The 19,781-nt window shown below is 37.2% G+C and overlaps 1 protein-coding gene across 6 annotated transcripts; it reads left to right on the forward strand.

The window, feature by feature from the left end:
* The first annotated feature begins 228 nt into the window (after positions 1-228).
* Positions 229-1,796, forward strand: LOC142517844 (uncharacterized). 6 transcript variants are annotated; one of them, XM_075620324.1, is made up of 2 exons: positions 229-289; positions 787-1,796. In XM_075620324.1, the coding sequence occupies exon 2, from the start codon at positions 793-795 to the stop codon at positions 1,588-1,590; it is 798 nt and encodes a 265-aa protein (XP_075476439.1). In that variant the 5' UTR covers positions 229-289; positions 787-792; the 3' UTR covers positions 1,591-1,796. The 6 variants fall into 6 exon arrangements, with proteins under 6 accessions (XP_075476439.1, XP_075476441.1, XP_075476444.1 ...); XM_075620326.1 differs by having other exon boundaries at positions 243-289; positions 769-1,796; XM_075620329.1 differs by having other exon boundaries at positions 258-282.
* Positions 1,797-19,781: the final 17,985 nt, after the last annotated feature.

The raw sequence follows: 19,781 nt of genomic DNA on the forward strand, positions 1-19,781 counted from the left end.
TTAAAATATTATTTATTTTTTTGGATTTTAACAATTTTAAAAAAAAATCAAAAAAATTAAAATCAGATTTAGTTGGATTAATCGGGGATTGGTTTGTGAGTTTCGGGTTCAGTTCGAGTTCAACAATTTTTAAATAAATATCATACATGAGACCCGACCCGACCCACTTGATCTACCCGATTCTTTACGCGCTAGGAGTGGGCCGCTTATTTATATTGGCTATTATTATTACTATTTTTTCCAAACCCTCAAAGTTAGAGAATAGAAACTAAGAAGAAAAAGGTGCAAGGTAATGTGTTATCCTGTTAAGATATGCTAATTTCTGATTCTTTTTACGGTTTTGTCGAATTTTTCTTCTTGTTTTCTCTTCAATTGCTTTGGTCTGATTGCATTTTCAAGGAAAGGTTCTCGTTTTATGACGTTACTTTATTTCTTTTGAGCCTCTATTAGGGGATTTTAATTCTTGTGCTAACGCTAGATAATTAGGTTTGGAACTGAGAAATTGAGATTTGAGTACGTTTTGGGGGCGGGTTTTGATCCGATTTGTTTTTCCCTCTGATCTATCTTCTGGAAGATAACATCTTCACTCCTTGTGGTGCCTCTGTATAGAAGAAAAGGTAGTTTTTTACTATTTTAAATTTGCTGTTTCTTAATTTTTCAGTGATAACTATTAACAATTGTGTTCCTTGTGAAATTATTGTGGTTTTAGGGTTGAACGAGGCAATCTAATGTGGTGTTGTATTATCTTTGTTATCTTAATTTCTGTAGTTCAATCTATTTTGATAGTTCGGCATGTCAAAGAACAAAGACGAAGGTGGTGGTCAGGATGCAGCAGAAAGAATCAAGGCGGCAGCTTTGTCCGCGGCTAAGGGTCTCAGCCGAGCTCAGGCTGAGCGTGCAGCTGCAGCAGCTGTACGGAATGTGAATGCATATGGGCAGAAGGAAGAAGGACCTAGCAGATGGCAGGAAAGGAAAGAAGCTAAGAGGCAAATGTATTTGATGAGTACTGAGAAACAAGTGAGACTGGGTGAAAGGAAGGATTTCAAGAGCTCAACATCCACAATTGGGGCAGCTTCACAGTGCCAGAAATGCTTCCAATCGGGACATTGGACGTATGAATGCAAGAATGAGAGAGTTTATATATCAAGGCCTTCTCGAACACAGCAACTGAAGAACCCAAAACTTAAAATGAAGGTTTCAATTTCTTATGATTTGGATAACCCTGATATCCCAAAGGTGGAGAAGAATGAGAAACAGGAAAAGAAGCATAAGAGGAAGCATAAGTCCAAAACTGAATCTGATAATGATAGTGAAGCTTCAGTGTTTGAATCTGATAGTGAGACATCCTCAGTTACTGCATCAGATGATTCTGCTGTAGCGAGTGAGTCAAGTTATAGTTCATCTACTGATTCTGAGGTGGAGAGGAGGAAGAAGCGCAAGAGCAAAAAGAAGAAGCAGAGGAAGAGAAGGCACAGAGAGCATAGCTCCTCGTCTGAGTCCTCTGAGTCGTACTCAGATTCAGACTCTGATTCTGAAGAGAAGACCAGTCGGAGAAAGAGCAGGAGTGGGAGGCATCGCAGAAGGCACTGAGGCTAGTAAACATGAATAATAAGGTTTTCTTGTTTGTTTTTCTTTCGTAGCTCTACTGTTTGTCGAGTCAGCTTAGCATTCTTAAGACCTGAAGACATGTAAGAATATCGCCTTTGACGATTATGTCATGACAAAGATGCTTTTATTTGTAACGTCCGTGTCTACTGTTTTTGTGTTAGATTCCCCTTTTTGCTTCAAATTCATGACTTGTTATACAGTATCATTTATCTGCTGCCGTAAGTCTTGCCTGTTGGATTTAGGTCCTTCTCTTGGTCTTACGGCCTTACATTATCTTAGAGTCATCATATGGGTTTTTTACTGGTGTGGAACGTTGTTGGTTGGAGGGTATTGGCGGCTAAGATTTGCGATTAATCTTGCTTTTGATTTGCTTGCATCTATGGAGGTGTGTATTCTTGAATCTTGATCTTCTAGGAGGCTAACTATTAATAACTGATATGGCCTAAATATCGTTGTTGGATTCTTTACTCGTCTTACCATGTAAAAGGATTCGAAATTGCAGTTTTCGACTGCTGTAAGTTTGTCTTTTTGAGTCCCCCGGCTTCTCACTCAATTCAGTCACCTGCGATGTTAATTAAAATATTTGGAATTAAATGATATATTTGGAATTTAACATAAGGTTAATTTTTGATTAGTTAATTTAGTTTAAGTTCAAAATTCGAATATAATGTGTTCTATTTTGACATTTAAAATAACTATACATTATGGAAATACCTAAATAATCTAGCTCATTCTAATAATATAACATGATATTTGCATAAAACATTTTTTTAAATGTTGCTTTACTGTTTCAGAATCCCAATTTCAATATTCAAAAATAGGTATAAATTTATGTGAGACGGTCTCACGGGTCGTATTTTGTGAGACAGATATCTTATTCGGGTCATTCATAAAAAAATATTACTTTTTATGTTAAGAGTATTACTTTTTATTGTGAATATCGGTAGGGTTACCCGTCTCACAGATAAAGATTCGTGAGACCTGTCTCATAAGAGATCTACTGTAACGTCCTAAAATTAAGACGACTGTAATCCACCTGCATGCAAATTTATGGAACATGAAAAATAGCTAATTAATTGATTTTAATTATTAAATTGATTATGTTGATATGTTTATAATATTTTTAAGTAGTTTGCTACTTGAATGCATTAAAATGTATATTTATCGTTATTCGATTTTCAACAAAAATATGAACGTTTTGACAACTCGGTTAATAACTTCACGAACTTTCCTAAACGAAATAATTTTTAAATGCACAATTGGGCTTATTGGGCCTAGTATAGCTTTCTAATGAGCCCAAGTTTGCACACTTATTTTTCTAGCAAAATGAAAAGCTCAAATCCCATACCATTTTTCATAAATACACGCCTTACTCCCCCAATTTGCACAAACTCTTTTCTCCCCCACCAAACTCACGGCACACACAAGATTTCAAGAAGAAAGCATCGGCCTTCTCAAGTTTTCAAGCAAGGGTCCTCGTTCGTCGTCGTTCTTCGCATCTCAACGGATTTTTCGTGCGTTAAATAAGAAAAGACATGCCATAATTCTTCATTTTATCATCTATCACACCCTAATAAGCATTTGAATATGAATTGCATGAAAAACAAGTAACCCTTTTGTTTATTTTCGTTTTATGCATAAACAAGGGTTTTGAAGCATGATATTTGATCCAGAAACATGATTTATGCATACATGAAGGGGCTGCCATGTAATAGGATCATAGGTACATGTTTTTAACACGAATTATGGAGTCTTAGAAAGCATTAGATAGGCCGCACGCGAATTGGAATAAGAAGGAAACCGATTATTGCATGTTTGTGTCAAGGTTTGGGTTTTAGGGGAACCATGGTGCATGGCTCGGCTTGGGTGTGACCAGGGCTGGGCTGGGTCATGGTTGGGTCAGGGAAGGAGTCCAAGCCACGCTAGGATTCGAGCACATCGGCTGGGAAGGAGTCCTAGCGAGCTAGGACCCTTCCCAAGCCATCACGTGGGCGGTGCAGCGTGCGCATGAAGTTGTCGCTCGGCCAGGGTGGTTAGGGCTGGGCTAGGCTAGGTCTCTAGGGTCCAGAGAGGGTGCACGAGGGTCAGGGGCTGGCTCGATGGTTAGAGTCCTAGCAAGTAATCGAAGAGTCCTAGTGCTATTAGGAACTCGCGCGGCTGCTGTCTCGGGCAGGTTGCTTCGCCGCAGGCCATGGCTGGGTTCTAAGGGTTCATGAGGGTCCAGGGGAGATCTGGTCCGAAGATGTCTCAGGGTGTTCGGGCATGGCTCGTGGAAAACGTGACATGGTTCGAGGGTTTTAGTGCTTGGTTCAAGACTTAGGGTTTCTTGGTTAGGGTTTGAAACATGGTTCAACGGGGGTCGAATCATGGTTCACGAAGGCTTATTAAATATAAAAAGTCTAAGTTTCAAATTTGGCAATTTTATATTACAGTTTGAATTAATTCGGGAATTAAACGCTCCGCGAATTAATAATTAAATAAAAATTGGAAAGCTTATAATTTAAGCTAAATAAAATTATGAGAAATTTAATCTAAACTTAAATAAATATTTGGGATGGTCTAGAGTCAATGAAAGTAAAAAAAAAGTCAAATTCGAGGAATTTTACGCCTAGGGGTAAAACGGTCATTTTACACCTAGAAATAGTAAACGTCATGGCAATGCTATGAATGCTGTTTTATATGTTAAAATGATTATTTTAAATGTTTATGAATTTTATGTTATAATGTTGACGCTAAAAGATATGTTGCATGTTCGGTTTTAAAAAAATTATTTTTATATGCATGAATTTTATAAAATGATGGAAATATGAAACGTTGAACGATGTGAAGTAATTGTGACTAATACGAATACGATGATATGTGAATACGTAAGGCCAATGCTTAGTTGACGGGTGAGAGTGTTCCTGATGTCCCTGCCGCCCAGTACTGTGGTTACATGTAGATGGATCCATCGCCCCCAATACGAATATGAAAGTCACAATTAACTATCTGAATTCAACGAAAAAGGAATACAAATACGTATATGATGATATGAAATATGTTTACGGTGAATATGAATATATTTATGGTGATATGAAAATGTTTAAGTTATGCATGATTATGAAATGCTATTTTACGTAAAAGTATTTTCACTGTTGCATGTGATCTGTATACGTATTATTCGCTAGTAAGAATATGGTGTGTTGAGTCTTTAGATTCATTAAGTGTGATCGATGCAAGTGAGTATGATGTTGATGGTAGTGGAGGTCTTGATGATTGATTTGACTGGACTGAAGGTGTACATAAACCGAAGACCAGCGCTAGTAGTTTTCCGCACTTATGTTCATTTGATTTTCAAATATAGTTGATTGTTTTATTTTTAAAATGGTGTGACTTATATTTTAATTTATAAATATATATATATATTTTCAAATATATGTATGTATACATTTATCAACGCGGCCGAGATTATTGAAAAAAAATTTCTAGTACTTTTTAATAAAACGAGTAGTGGACGTTTCAGTTGGTATCAGAGCCAGGTTCCTGTAAAAGGGTTGTGCCACCATCAGTGCCGGGAAGCTCAGTCGTCAAGCCTCAAATTTGTAAGTTTATATGCTTTATATGATTTTTATGATGATACTTGCATGAGTACATCAATTATATGCTTACGTCATATGTTTAATAGCTTTTTGAGAATGTTTATATGCTTAAATTTCTCAAAATGGATTAGAATATGTTGCATGATTAGAAAACTAATATTTAAATGATGTTGGTTACGTTTGAATTTGGAAAACGTTCAGATATTATGCCTCTTAGACGCGCACCTGTTGCCAAAGGTAAGCCGAGAACGTTGAGGATCGTCATGTTAATGCACCCCCGCCTCCTAATGGGGATGTTGCTACGCGTGAACTGGAGGGCATGACACGTTTTTTTAGCAGTTTCAGCAGGCTCCTAGGCCACAAAACGATGTTTATGATCAGTTCCGGAGGCTAGCGCCAAAGGAATTTTCTGGCACCACCGACCCTTTTGCTGTTGAGGCTTGGATTCGTGCACTCGAGGTGCACTTTCGCTACTTGAATATGGAAGATGTTGACCGTGTGAGGTGTGCCACTTACATGTTTAGGGATGATGCTTCTTTATGGTGGGAAGGAGCTGAGCATGGTATTGACATCGCCACTCTTACGTGGACTCGATTCAAGGAGATATTCAATGAGAAGTATTTTATTGCTGATGTCCGAGGGCGATTGAAGAGGGAATTTATGACTCTCCGTCAGGGAGATACTTCGGTTGCTGAGTTTGTGAGGAAGTTTGATAGAGGTTGTCACTTTGTACCCCTTATTGCTTGGGACGCTGCTGAGAAGATGAGACACTTTCTAGATGGTCTACGATCTTCCATACGTCGTGACGTGATGATGATGCCGTCCCTAGATTATGCTGCTGCTACTGCCTATGCATTTCAAGCCGAGCATGCTTTGAAAGAGACTGATCTTGACATGCAGCGCAAAAGACAGCAACACCAACAGAACAATTTGCCTAATAAGAAGACATACATGGGGCCTCCTAGACCTCAAGGGCAGAAAAAGCCCCAAGGTCAAGTCAAGAAGCAAGGACCACCAAAGCCACCACTTCTTGGAGCACCAAAGCCTGCAGAGAGGCAACCATGCAAGGAGTGCAATCACTTACACTACGGCAAGTGCATGTGGGGATCTTTTAGATGCTTCATATGCAAGGAGGTGGGGCATAAGGCTGCTGATTGCCGAAGAAGAATGAACCTACTGTGGGCAGAGCTTATGTCATGCATGCGGAGGAAGCCGAGGAGGAGCCAGACACGACTCTTGTCACCGGTAACTTATTTATTTAACATTTTTACATTGCTTTTATTGCATGAAATGTTAAATTGGTTATTAGAATTGAATTGGGGTCAAGATAGCCTAGTGGAATTAGGTTGCATGGAATTAAGGATGATTTTAGAAACCATAAAAACGAGTATTGATTTTTGAGCCTTAATTTATGTAAAGGATGTAATAATTCCAAATAAAAGTTTTATGTCCAAAAATTGAGGAAAATCATAAACAAGGGCTTGAATAGGAAGTTTCGAGTTTTGAGGGATCATTGTGTAATTACTGAAACTTTTGGGGCAAGATTGAAACTTTTCGAAAATATAAGGATCTAAACAAAATTTCTGAAAAAGTTCAGGGACGGAAATGTAATACCCAAAAATATAAGGACCAAAAGTGTAATTTTCGAAATTTAAGGGACCAAAAACATAAATTTCGAAAATTTAAGGGTCAAATTGCAATATTCAAAATTTTTGATGAATTAAAATGCAAATTTCGAAAAAATTGAAGGGCTAAAATGCAATTTTTCAAGAAATGCTAAGGTTCAATGCGTAATCTTCACATAACTTTGGGAGAATGATGATAGAAATTCCTTAAGCTTCAACATGAAAAGATTTGAAAGACGTTTTCGCCGCAGGGAGGATAATCAGTCTAGGTGTAGTTACCTATGCACTGCTAGATTTGGGAGCTACACATTCTTTCATATCTGAAACCTTCACAAGCGACTGAATATTATTTCTGAGGATATGAGATTGAGTTTCAAAGTTTCTATTCCTTCCGATGACCAAATGATCATGTCTATTATTGTGAACAATTTGGAGCTTCGTTTATTTAGAGATATGGTTCGGACAGATCTTATTGTACTCCTTATGCCTGAATTTGACATCATACTTGGTATGGATTGGTTATCAGCAAATGGAGCTTCGACAAAATTTCGCCAGAGATCTGTGTCTATTCGACCGCCTAGTGGTAAATCTTTTGTATTTGAGGCGGCGAGGAACAAGCAAATGCCGCACATCATCTCTTGTCTGTGTGCGAGGAAGCTTTTTAGACGAGGATGCCAAGATTTTCTAGCATGTGCCACTACCGCACATGCTCCTATCAGCTAGAAGTTAGTGGATGTCGAGATTGTCGGAGACTTTCCTAGTGTCTTTTTCGAGGACGTTTCTGGCATTCCACCTAATCGTGAGGTGGAATTTTCTATTGAGTTGATGTCGAGCACAGTACCTATATCTAAAACACCTTATTCCACGAGTAGTGAACGTTTCACCTACACTCAAAAATATATTTGCACACATTTTTATGCAACACTAAAAGCAAAACCAAATATACTCTTGTAAACGAATATCAAGAATCTTTTTCATGGCATCACAAATTAACAAATTTTTTGTCAATAATTATTGGATCAATTAAGTTTTTGTAAAATAATAAGACCACTAAGTCAAAGAGAAATTTATATAGATCATCCAAACTAAATTTATAAGAGAAATTGAACATTCATGCGTATTGATTTCCCGAGCATAACTGATTTTCTAGGCCTAATCGATATCAAAGCTCAATTGATGAAAGATAATTGATTCAAGGATCCCCGATAAATCCATCTTATTAAATCAGTCAAGCATGTTACCGGACATTATCTGAAGATTTCCAAAACATTCCTCTTAAGATCAAATCTCAGCTCACATATTGGAAAAAATCTTCATTATAACTTTTTCAGTATGTTAAAATTCAGAATCCATGCACACTATCGAATCATACTATTTGTCAGAAAAGACGATGACATGACACAAAAACTTCTATTTGGAAACGAAAATCAAATTCAAAAAGACGACAGTTGGAATCGAAGCTTATAAATAGATCAGTTGTATGAACTTTCAAACTCCCATACAATTTTGAATTACACACACTACTCGAGGTATCAAAATCTTGAGAGCCTAACTGGTCAAGGTATTATACAACACACACTTAAGACTTTTTATATGATCATTGAGGATCAATTCGTGGAAATACTTGTAATCAACAGTAAGATTCTTACTGGTCATTTTATTTACGTTGCGAGATTTTAAGAGTTTCAGTAGGCCAAAGATAATCTGTACTGAAGTGGGTTGTTACAAATTGTTCGTAATCACCAATATCTTCTAGTGGAATCCTTCACGAGTTGAAGAAGGGATAACATATGAGTTATTCCAGTTTCCGAACATCCATAAAAATTTTCTGACATTTTTTTATTTCAGTTACTTACTTTTACCTTAAATTTAATAGTCGAACTGTTCATTAGCTCTATTATTTATTGTGTTCAAACCATTTCAGCAAGCCTCTCTTCATGCAATATCTAACTGTTAGTTCATTGATATCCAACAACAAGAATTGTAATTCAGTATTTCTAACCCAACCAAATCAATTAATGAATTTCTTGAGATTGTTTATTTACCCCTCCAAAAAAATATTTCCGATCCTGACAAATTGTATAAGAGAAGGTTAATTATTGTCTTTAGACTTTATACATAAAACGGTCTCCTTCAATATGATCTCAATGTTCTCTAATGAGGATTTTGATGATTGGAAGATAATGATGCATGCTCATTTAGCTGCAAAAGACAATGATATGTGGTACGTCATTACAGACGCACAAATGAAGATCATGAAAGCAAATACAGTTGTTGCCATTACAGAGGATGCACCATAGAAGATCGAGAAACCACGAATGGAGTGGACAAGTGAAGACAAGAATAAAGACAATCTGAATAATGTGGCTAAAGACATTTTGTAAAGATATTGTGAAACGTCTCCTATTCGTTTTCTTAACTTGTGCTAGAATTTTTTTTTTCAAACCTCACATAGATTCGGCCGAACAATAAAATATTTTTGACATCATTTTAAAATAAATCAACCAACTACCATTTAAGAATCCAAAGGAAATAGTTTAAATCATAAAATCATCATACATTTTACCAACCTAAAAATATTATTTGAAAAGTATAGCCAATACTAGAAACTCTCAAAAACCACTCATAATTAAATAGTCGTAAAAATATCTTTAGCATCACTTAAAATCATAAATCATAACTAGTGCGGAAAATTAGCATTGATCCTCGAGTTATGTGCACCTTCAGTCCAGCAAAGTCAACCATAAGATCTCCTTTAACATTATTATCATAATAACCTGCATCAATCACACCTAGTGAGTCTAAAGACTCAACACACCATAATCTTGATAACAAGTACTACATATACAGATCACATACAACAGTGAAAAATACTTGTACTTAAAATATCGTTTTCATGAAGATGCATAAACCTTAAAACAATACCATTTTCATAAACATTTTCATGATACATAAACTTTAAACAAAACGCTTTTCATAATGATGCATCAACTTTAAACATATACATTTTCATAAAATTTTTATAAACATTTTTGTAAACCTTTTCATATCATCCTCATATTCATATGAACATGCATAACCTAAACCTCAACATTTTTCATTTTCCTCATTTCATAACATGTATTCTTTCATCATAAGAATAAAATTTTTTCATTTTTATTGAATTCAGATATTTAATTGTGACTTTCCTCATCCTCAAAAATTCGATGGATCCATCTACATGTAACCACAGTACTGGGCGGCGGGGACACCAGCAACACTCTTACCGGTCAACTAGGCCTTGGCCTATCCTCATCGAATGGACATACGATCGTCAGGGCTCCCTCTGGGGCCTTTTCTCACGCATGGGTTCCCTTTGGGGCCTCCTCCCGAAAATGAGCTCCCTCTGGGGCCTCCTCCCGAAAATGAGCTCCCTCTGGGGCCTTTTCCCCTAACGACATCTCTATTCTTATCCTCATATCATCAATAGTCACAATTACTTCACCTCCTCCAATGTTTCACATTTTCATCACTTTATAAAATCATACATTTGATATCCTTTTCTTTTAAAAACAAGCATGCAACATTTCTTTTAACGTTTACGTTTTATCGTAAAAATCCATAAACATTTTAAAAGAAATCTTTTAACATATAAAAATCTATAAATCTTTTAAATAAACATTTCAACATCATAAACATTCAAAATAACATTTTGACATATTAAATCATAAACATTTAAAATGAACATTTTGATATAAAAATCCATAAACATTTTAAAATAAACATTTTATCATATTAAATCATAACAACATCCTTAAACATTTAAAATGATCATATTAGAGTGTAAAACAACATTCAGGACACTGCCATGACATTTACTAATTTCTAGGTGTAAAATGACCGTTTTACCCCTAGACATAAAATTTCACGTTTTTTCCATTTTATTAATTTCATTGACTCTAACATCTCCCAAATAATTATTTAAGCTTACATGAATTTTGCCATATTTTTATTTGGCTTAAATCGATGACTTTTAAATTAATATTTAAATGTGACGTATTAATGCGTTTTAATCCCGAATTAAACCAAACATTAATATAAAATTCCAAATTAAAAACTTAGACTTTTAATAATTATTTGAGCTCAAATATAATTTTCCATAATTTTATTCCCCTTAAAACTAGGCTTTTCGATTAATTCTTTAATTAATGTTTCGTGCAGCGATAAATGTCCCGATAAATCCAAAACTCGTTATTTTGATCTCAAATTTTAAACATAGCATTTTTATTATTTATTCTACCCTTCCAAGTCATGAGCCACACCCGTGGACCCATGGATTCAATTTTAGTCTTATTATTTTCATTTTTTACACCTTATCAAACACACCGAGCCATCTCCTAATTTACTCGAGCCACGCCCGAGCCACCTTGAGCCAAACCTAGCCAACAAATTTATGAACCCTACTGACCAGCCCTAGCCCGCTCAAAAACCTTCTGGACAGTGGACCAATTTCTGCATGTTTTGTGCGTGAGATGTCCTAGCTATGAAGGTTTCCTAGTTGCCTTAGGACTCATCAAGCCCCTAACCACTTGACAACCTGTGGGGACCCGGACGCTAATTTCTGTCTTAATCATTATTAATGTCAAATATAACAATTAAGAAAAGTGGGACTAAATTTTTTTCATTTTAAAATATAAATGCGAAAACGTAATAATAATCTATCTGATATACATATCAATATCAAAGTACAAGTCATGTACTACATGTCTCTCTCTCAACTAGGTTCAACGACTATACATCCAATGCTGAATCCTATTCTGCTTCTGGGCCCGGATCTCCACGCTAACTATAATCTCTCATACTCTTCCTGATCCTGATCCTGTCCCACCTGTCGTCATGCACACATACAAACAAGACAATAGCCGGATAACTCCGGTGAGAATTACATTCCCAGTATAAATCATGTATAAATGCATTTCATATAAATAGATATAACAGCATGAAACAGATATTCATAACATGTATCAAAATCAGAAACATGAATCAATACAAACTCCGGATCACACTCCGTGATTCTTAGACTCTAACTCGACTCATCCTAATCTAGGGATCCCGATCGGAATAAGAACATACCCCCACCTACACTCCCGATCGGGGTGGTGGTACGTTCTTATTCACAGACTTTGGCTTTTTCCATATCGAACATCAGTAATAGAAGAAACTCCAATTCTATCCACTTTGATATAACCAAACATCCGATGTCTTGACCTATCCGTCACAGACTAGGCACATCCGCCCTGGCATATCGGCCAATCATCTAGGCGTGTCAGCCCTGGCATATCCTGCCAAACCTCTATGACAATGTGCAATGGCCCGATGACGATTCCATCACTATCGGGTACCTCTGTCACGAGATCAATCGTCCAAGACTAGGCGTATCAGCCTATGACTCAATACATAAATCAATAGATCAAAGATTGAAATCACATCAATTGCAAATATCAATGCAATAAGATGAAGTATGTGATTTTGGAAAACTCAAGTCGAATCGGACTCGAGTTGTGCAATCCCGCATCAACATCAATTTATACCTTTCATTTCGTTCTGTCGATCTGACTCTGTCGAAGTCTCGAACTCACTGCCTGTCAAATCAATCTGGCAATAACAATATCGAATACATTGTATCAATGTATAACTCAATTCAAGACCTGTTCTGATCAATACTCAAATCAAGCATAATTTGATCCATATCAACGATATCATGATATGATCTTTATCAATACTGGATCTGATCAAAATCAATCTACTGATGTTTCGACGGCATAACAATACAGTCTTGATAACCCCGTCAATCCCTACATCACAGATATAATATCACAACTCATAATCGATATCAATACACTTATAATCTCAATAATAACAGATTGTAATATCAAATCTGCGCAATATCGCCATACCGGCAATATAATATCAGTATATACAAATCAACAACTCATCTGATCCAAATCTGAATAATATCAATATAACCAAAACTACAGTATCAATCCCAACACTCATCTGATATCAATTTCGATCATATCAAATCAGAAATTCATAACAATTTCATATGGTATCCGTTCTTCAATTCGGTTTCGATTATACGATGTCTAACATGTCAAGAACATCATATATGAATCATATCTGATTCTGACAATATCACAATTTCAAGACATATCAAAACGTAGTAAAACTTACGTCCCGTTGAAGCCTGCGTCGATAGGAACTCAGTACTGAAGTCGGATTCAAAATCAGACGGGCGGATTCTGCGTATTCTCCACTCTACGTACTGAACTTGGAGCTTTTCCTTTCTTTCTCGTTTTTCTCCTTCCTGCCGATTGAAGGAATGAAGTATGTGTAGCAAGTGGCTTCCTTTTTTGTTCAACACGTCCCGCGCTCGGGCGGTCAAAAATATCCGCCCGGGCGAGGAAGGTTCGGCCCTCGCATAATATACAATCGCGCTCGGGCGGTCAAAAACTTCCGCCTAGGCGCCAAACTCTCGGTCCAAAATTTTGTGCTTTTCATATGCCTTGCCCAATCTAGTCTCGGAATGGCCCGGCAACAATCACATCAACTCATAATCCATAATCTCATATTAACAGAATCAAAATCTCGGGAATTACATTTCTCCCACCTAAGATATGATTTCGTCCCCGAAATCACAATCAATCAACTCGTATATCACAGGTAATCATATCATTTACCAAATCAGATACAAGAAAGAGATATACAGAAGTTAAGAAGAAAACTCACCTCAATGAAACAATTCTAGAATCTTTATCTCATCTCAGATTCTGTCTTCCAAATAGCTTCTTTGATGCCCTAACCATTCCCTTGAACTTTCAATAACGGAATAGTCTTCATTCTGAATGATCTTCTTCCATTGACTCGGATTCCAATCTGGAATAATCATTCAAGAAATATCATATCACCATACATCTGGGAGTTACTCTGATGGAATCGATCTCAAATACTGGCTATACAATATCCGTATATACCAATCAACAGCTCATAACAAATTAACATCGTTACCTGCCATCAAATTTGTTTAGGCTAAATTAATTTAATATTCAATCTTCTATATCAAATACCATCGGTCGTCGTCTGACGTTGTCATATTCAGTTTGTCTATCTTGTGCTGCTTTTATTTTCTTCTAAATCAGCGGCACTTTCTTTGTCATATCTCTGATCATATCAGGTCCAATCTCAGGTACCTCAGAGATACTATTCTAATAAAGAAGGTAATCTGCACTTCTTGTCGTACCATACTTCAAACGATGTTATTTCCGTACTCGTTTAATAACAGTTGTTGTACGATAATTCTCACAATGACAACGAATCTTGTCAACTAGTGCTAAAATCAAGCACTACAACTCTAACTATATCTTCCAGTATCTGGATAATTCACTCTGACTATCTATCAGTCGGAGAACGCTATGCAGTATTCAAACATAATTCCATACCTAGAGCCTACTACAACTCTTGGCAAAAGTGCAAAGTCAATCGAAATCATGGTCTGACATAATTTATCTCTCGGCACTCTGTGTAATCTGATCACTTCTTCGTCAGCAATCTCAGTAATCTAGTTATATCGGTATGTCTTCATGTACGAACTAGAACCCACGGACTTGGTCAGTCTGTCACTCTCAACTCAAATTGAGACTCAGTCTCGGGAGTATTGCAGTAGCTTTGTCATGATATCCTTGGAAATGTGATCCCATTTCCATTCAGGAATCGATAAGCTATAGAACCACTCTCCTGGTTCTTTGTTTCTGTCTTTATCTGTTGGAAATTCAGACATTTTAGTACAAACTCTGCCACATCTGATCTCATCTGTTTCTATCAAAACTGTCTTTTCAAATTATCATATATCTTTCAGTCATCAGTAGGAATGTTGAATCGATTATTGTGCACTTCTGACAATATCTTATCATGTCAAATCCGAAATATCTGGCATAACCCATCGGTTATTCATATACAATGCAATATCACATACCTGATATTCTAATCGGTCCCTTGCTCTGTCTATCAGTAATCAAGTTCTGTCCATTCTGATCAACTTTCCGAACTGTTTTAACCCTCAAAATCAGCTCTGGTTCGGCTTGAAAGGTATCGAGTCTCAACTGTATACAATCTGTATCAAATACTGCTCCAGAAAATAGTCATTCTCAATCAATTCAAAATAACAATCATATAAAGTAGCCTGCTAACTCATGCAACTACAAGTTTCTGACACTGATGTCGATCTCAGCCAACTAATCACGGCTTCACTGTACTAGAATCAACCGTTATATCATCTTCAGATATAAAAAACCTTGAATACAATCTGTCTCAATCAAGATGCACATTTCAACAGTTTCTGTATACAACTTTCCAGTTCCCAGAATATTCAATACTGTGGGGACCCGGGCTCTGACTCAATTATCTTTGGATTAAGTGGATCTTTGCTAGAAAATGGGTCATAAAAAAAAATTTCTTTTAAACATTATAAACTATTGTATATAATCATACACATGTGATAACTCTATTTATTTCATTAAAAGTAAGTACATGTCTTGTTCCATTTCATTTATACAAACTAGTGTTGGTAACAAACTACATATCACATGTAGAACATCTAGTTGTCTTATACGCCCGAAATCACCACACTATCCAATCTCAGTCACGCTCTCCTTGACCCTGATCCTGTCCCTGTTCCACCTGTTGTCATGCACACATACAGGCACAACAACAGCCGGATGCTCCGGTGAGAACAAATCCCAGTATAACACAATGTATCATGCATATCATGCAAACATATGTAAAATATAAAGCATAAATCAAGAACATGTATCTAATCTAGAACATAGATCAAAACAATGCTATACATCAAATCTCGAACTTCAAATCTTTGACTCGACTCCAATCTAAGTCTAGGGTGTGAATAAAACGTAACAATCTCCCACCTATTCTCCCAATCGGGGTGGCGGTACATCTTATTCCCGGACTTCGGTCCTCTCTATATCGAATATCTACAATAGGAGTCGATCTTCTCCTACGTATATCGACATCACCGAACATCCGGTATCTTAGCATATCTGCCAACAAATCACCTATCTCAGGTGCATTGCTACAACTCTATAGACAAAGCATAACCATATTAAATTATAAACAATCTAGTATGTGATTTTGGGAAACTCAATTAAGATCTAATTTGAGTTGTGTCTTCCCGAATCAACATTGAATTATACCTTTCGTTGTTCAGTCTTTGTCGATGTCGAAGTCTCGATGTTGAAGCTTGTCAAGACCAATCTGAAATGACATATTCAAGATGCATTCTACCAATCTCTAACTCAAATCAATACATGTACTTATCAATATTCCATTTCGGTACATTTCAGCGGCATAACGGCGTAGTCCCGATATACTGGGAATACTGACAACAATAACCAAATCTCAACAATGCATAACCAATACCATATCATCACAATTCTAATTCCAGTATGTCAACATCTATACAATTCAACTCAAGATATGCTGACATTCATAACAAAGGCATACGGTATAATTTCTTCGATCTGATTTCAATTATACGGTCACCGCTATCATAAGAACACATAATCTCCATCATATCAGAATTTCCCAACACATGAATTTCAAACTTTCTGGAATTAAAGAAAACTTACATTCTTTGATAGCTAGTAACAAGAGGAGCACAAATATAGACTCGGATTCAAATTCGGTTGGCCGGATCTTGCACAAGCTAAATTCTAAGATATAAGGAACTTTGAACCTTTCATGGAAGTTCTCTCGGTGGTTTCTTTGTTGCTGTAAGTCTGAAATGAAGGATTACACATTAAGTATGCATGGCAAGGACACATGTCTCATTCTTTAATCTGCACGTCTCGTCGCGGGTGCGCTAGCCATTGGATCGCGGGTGCGCTGAGCGTACTGTACCAGTTCCAAAAATTCAGAAGAAACGACCGCGGGTGCACTGGCTCTTGGACCGCAGGTGCACAGCCCTTACTGTCCCAACACCGCGAGTGCGGTAGTGTTTCTGGCGCGGGTGCGGTGTTTCTTTGCCACTAAACTTAAATTGCAACGTCGCTTCTCCATGTATGTTCTTCCATTACCTTATTCATAATACATGACAACCCAAAAGTATCAAACTAAAATCTCAGGTATTACAAATACAATCCTCAGATATTTAAAAAAATCAGCCATATTCTTCGAATATACCAGAATATCATAGATCAACTAATCAGAGAATCATCAAAATATTCTGAACACAGAGTTTATCAACTCACAAACATAGCTGATACATTCCAAAGAGAAACACTCAATCAGATGTAACTCTCGGCTAGGAAATCTTCTACACGATTTTTCAAAATTTTCAATTCAATCAGTATCACTCGGTACGATGTTTTAAAATCAAAAATACCTGGTATCAAGTCAATGCTGAAATCAATCTCCTTGGCTGGAATCAAACCCGGAGTCTCATCTGAGGAAAATATCAGTATCTTTCATGTCACTGGCAAATCAGCCAATGATAGAATCAACTTCAGTAAGTCAACTGAATACATAAGGAGTCCCTCGGCTCCTTTCTGTAATGATCGAGTCATAGATAGTACGGATATCAAAGGAATTCTCAATCTAGAATCCTTACCGTACAATATTCATTCTTCGGCCATTTCAGGTCCGAATCTCACCATCTTCTGGAAATAATCTACGGTAGCTCTGTACTCGGTCAGCATATCAATATCAATAATGCAATCATACTCAGACCATAAAAGTACAATACAAGCTAACTCAGTCTCATTCTCATCTCACTGTAGTATACGATGTTTCACAGAGTTCAATGATATCAAAACTCTCCCCAAACGGTAAAGAGATAAAATACTACAGCAGAAACTGACTAAACAGATAAAGCATACATCAATGCAGTTCATTCAGAAATCATACATAGGTTGTACCAGAATCTCTCAGTACATACACGGAATAATCATAAAAGAACATTTGCCTGCCACTATATCATCAAGTGCATCCTGGTTCTGTTCCTCGGTCACTGCCACTACTCTGCCTTCTTTCTGGTCCTGGTTGTGTCTGAGTAAGGGGTGGTTGGAAAGAGCGAACAACAGATGATGGTCTATCTGACGGTGCCACTGGTCCAGATGGTTCTGCTCCCTGAGATCTTCGGGAACCTCTCAGTGGACATACTCTAGCAAAATGTCCTGATCGTTTACAGATGTGGCAACTACCAAATACTCCTTGGCATTGCTCGGTGGGATGTCTCCCTCCGCAATTGCTACAATAGATCCCGGTGTAACTCTGACTAGAGCCACTGGAACTAGACGAACCGCTTCCTAACTTCTTGAGCTATTTCTTTCGGACTTTCAAATAGTCTTTCTTTCCACCACTGCTACTACCAGTCTCAAGTCCGAGAGGTGGTTGCTGTGGTCTCGATGCTGGAGGCACAACCGAAGCTCCTTTCTGTCTCATCAGACTGGCTTCGGCTCTCTTGGCTCTACTCAGAGCATTAGCAAAATTATAGGGTCGGCCTGTATTTACCAATGTCAATATCTCAGGATTCAATCCCTTAACAAACTGATCAGTCACAGCTTCATCATTCTCAGCCACGTGAGGAGCAAGACGTAGCAAAGTAGAAAATTGAGCAACATATTCTTCAATGTTTAGCTGACCCTGTTTCAAATTTTCAAATTCTGCCCTCTTATCTTCTCGGTACGAAACTGGAAAAAACCTTCGATAAAATTCCACTTTAAAGAGTCCCCATGTAATCACTGTACCACGCCGTTCTAAAGCTTCCTTGGTTGCAATCCACCAGCTCTTTGCGACCTCCTGTAACTGATGCCCAATCAGTTTAACTCTACGTTCATCTGGGTACTCAAGTGAATCAAACATTATCTCTATATCATCTATCCAGTTCTCACAATCAACAGTCGTCTCAGTACCATTCAGAATCGGCGGTGTTAATGACTGAAACCTTTTCAACATTATTTCCATCGGAGTTTCTAACACATCCATCTGATCAATCAAGATGCTATCCCTATTCTGGGATTCTTCGAGGAGGTATATCTGATGATCACAAGAGTTAGCAATCACATGAGACAAATCCGTCTCAGTCCTTTTCCGATTAGCTTACCTCTGATCAAGAATCAGTTCTAATACATTCTCAAATAATAAACATTACCAAATCAACTCAGATATTCAGGTAACATATATCTTCAAAAACAGTAAACATGTATTAAAGCAGTAAATCATGCTAGCATTCAAAAGCAAGGAAAGAAGACTCATTCTACCTCGCTCTCTAGCTCCTATCTCAGTCTACAGACCTATTGCTCTGATACCACCTGCTGTGGGGACCCGAACGCTAATTCATGTCTTAATCATTATTAATGTCAAATATAACAATTAAGAAAAGTGAGACTAAATTTTTTTCTTTTTAAAATATAAATGCGGAAACGTAATAATAATCTATCTGATATACATATCAATATCAAAGTACAAGTCATGTACTACATGTCTCTCTCTCAACTAGGTTCAACGACTATACATCCAATGCTGAATCCTATTCTGCTTCTAGGCCCGGATCTCCACGCTAACTATAATCTCTCATCCTCTTCCTGATCCTGATCCTGTCCCACCTGTCGTCATGCACACATACAAATAAGACAACAGCCGGATAACTCCAGTGAGAATTACATTCCCAGTATAAATCATGTATACATGCATTTCATATAAACAGATATAACAGCATGAAACAGATATTCATAACATGTATCAAAATCAGAAACATGAATCAATACAAACTCCGAATCACACTCCATGATTCTTAGACTCTAACTCGACTCATCCTAATCTAGGGATCCCGATCGGAATAAGAACATACCCCCACCTACACTCCCGATCGGGGTGGTGGTACGTTCTTATTCACAGACTTTGGCTCTTTCCATATCGA

The sequence above is a fragment of the Primulina tabacum genome, chromosome 11, assembly GCF_025594145.1.
Source record: "Primulina tabacum isolate GXHZ01 chromosome 11, ASM2559414v2, whole genome shotgun sequence".
NCBI classification, from domain to species: domain Eukaryota; kingdom Viridiplantae; phylum Streptophyta; class Magnoliopsida; order Lamiales; family Gesneriaceae; genus Primulina; species Primulina tabacum.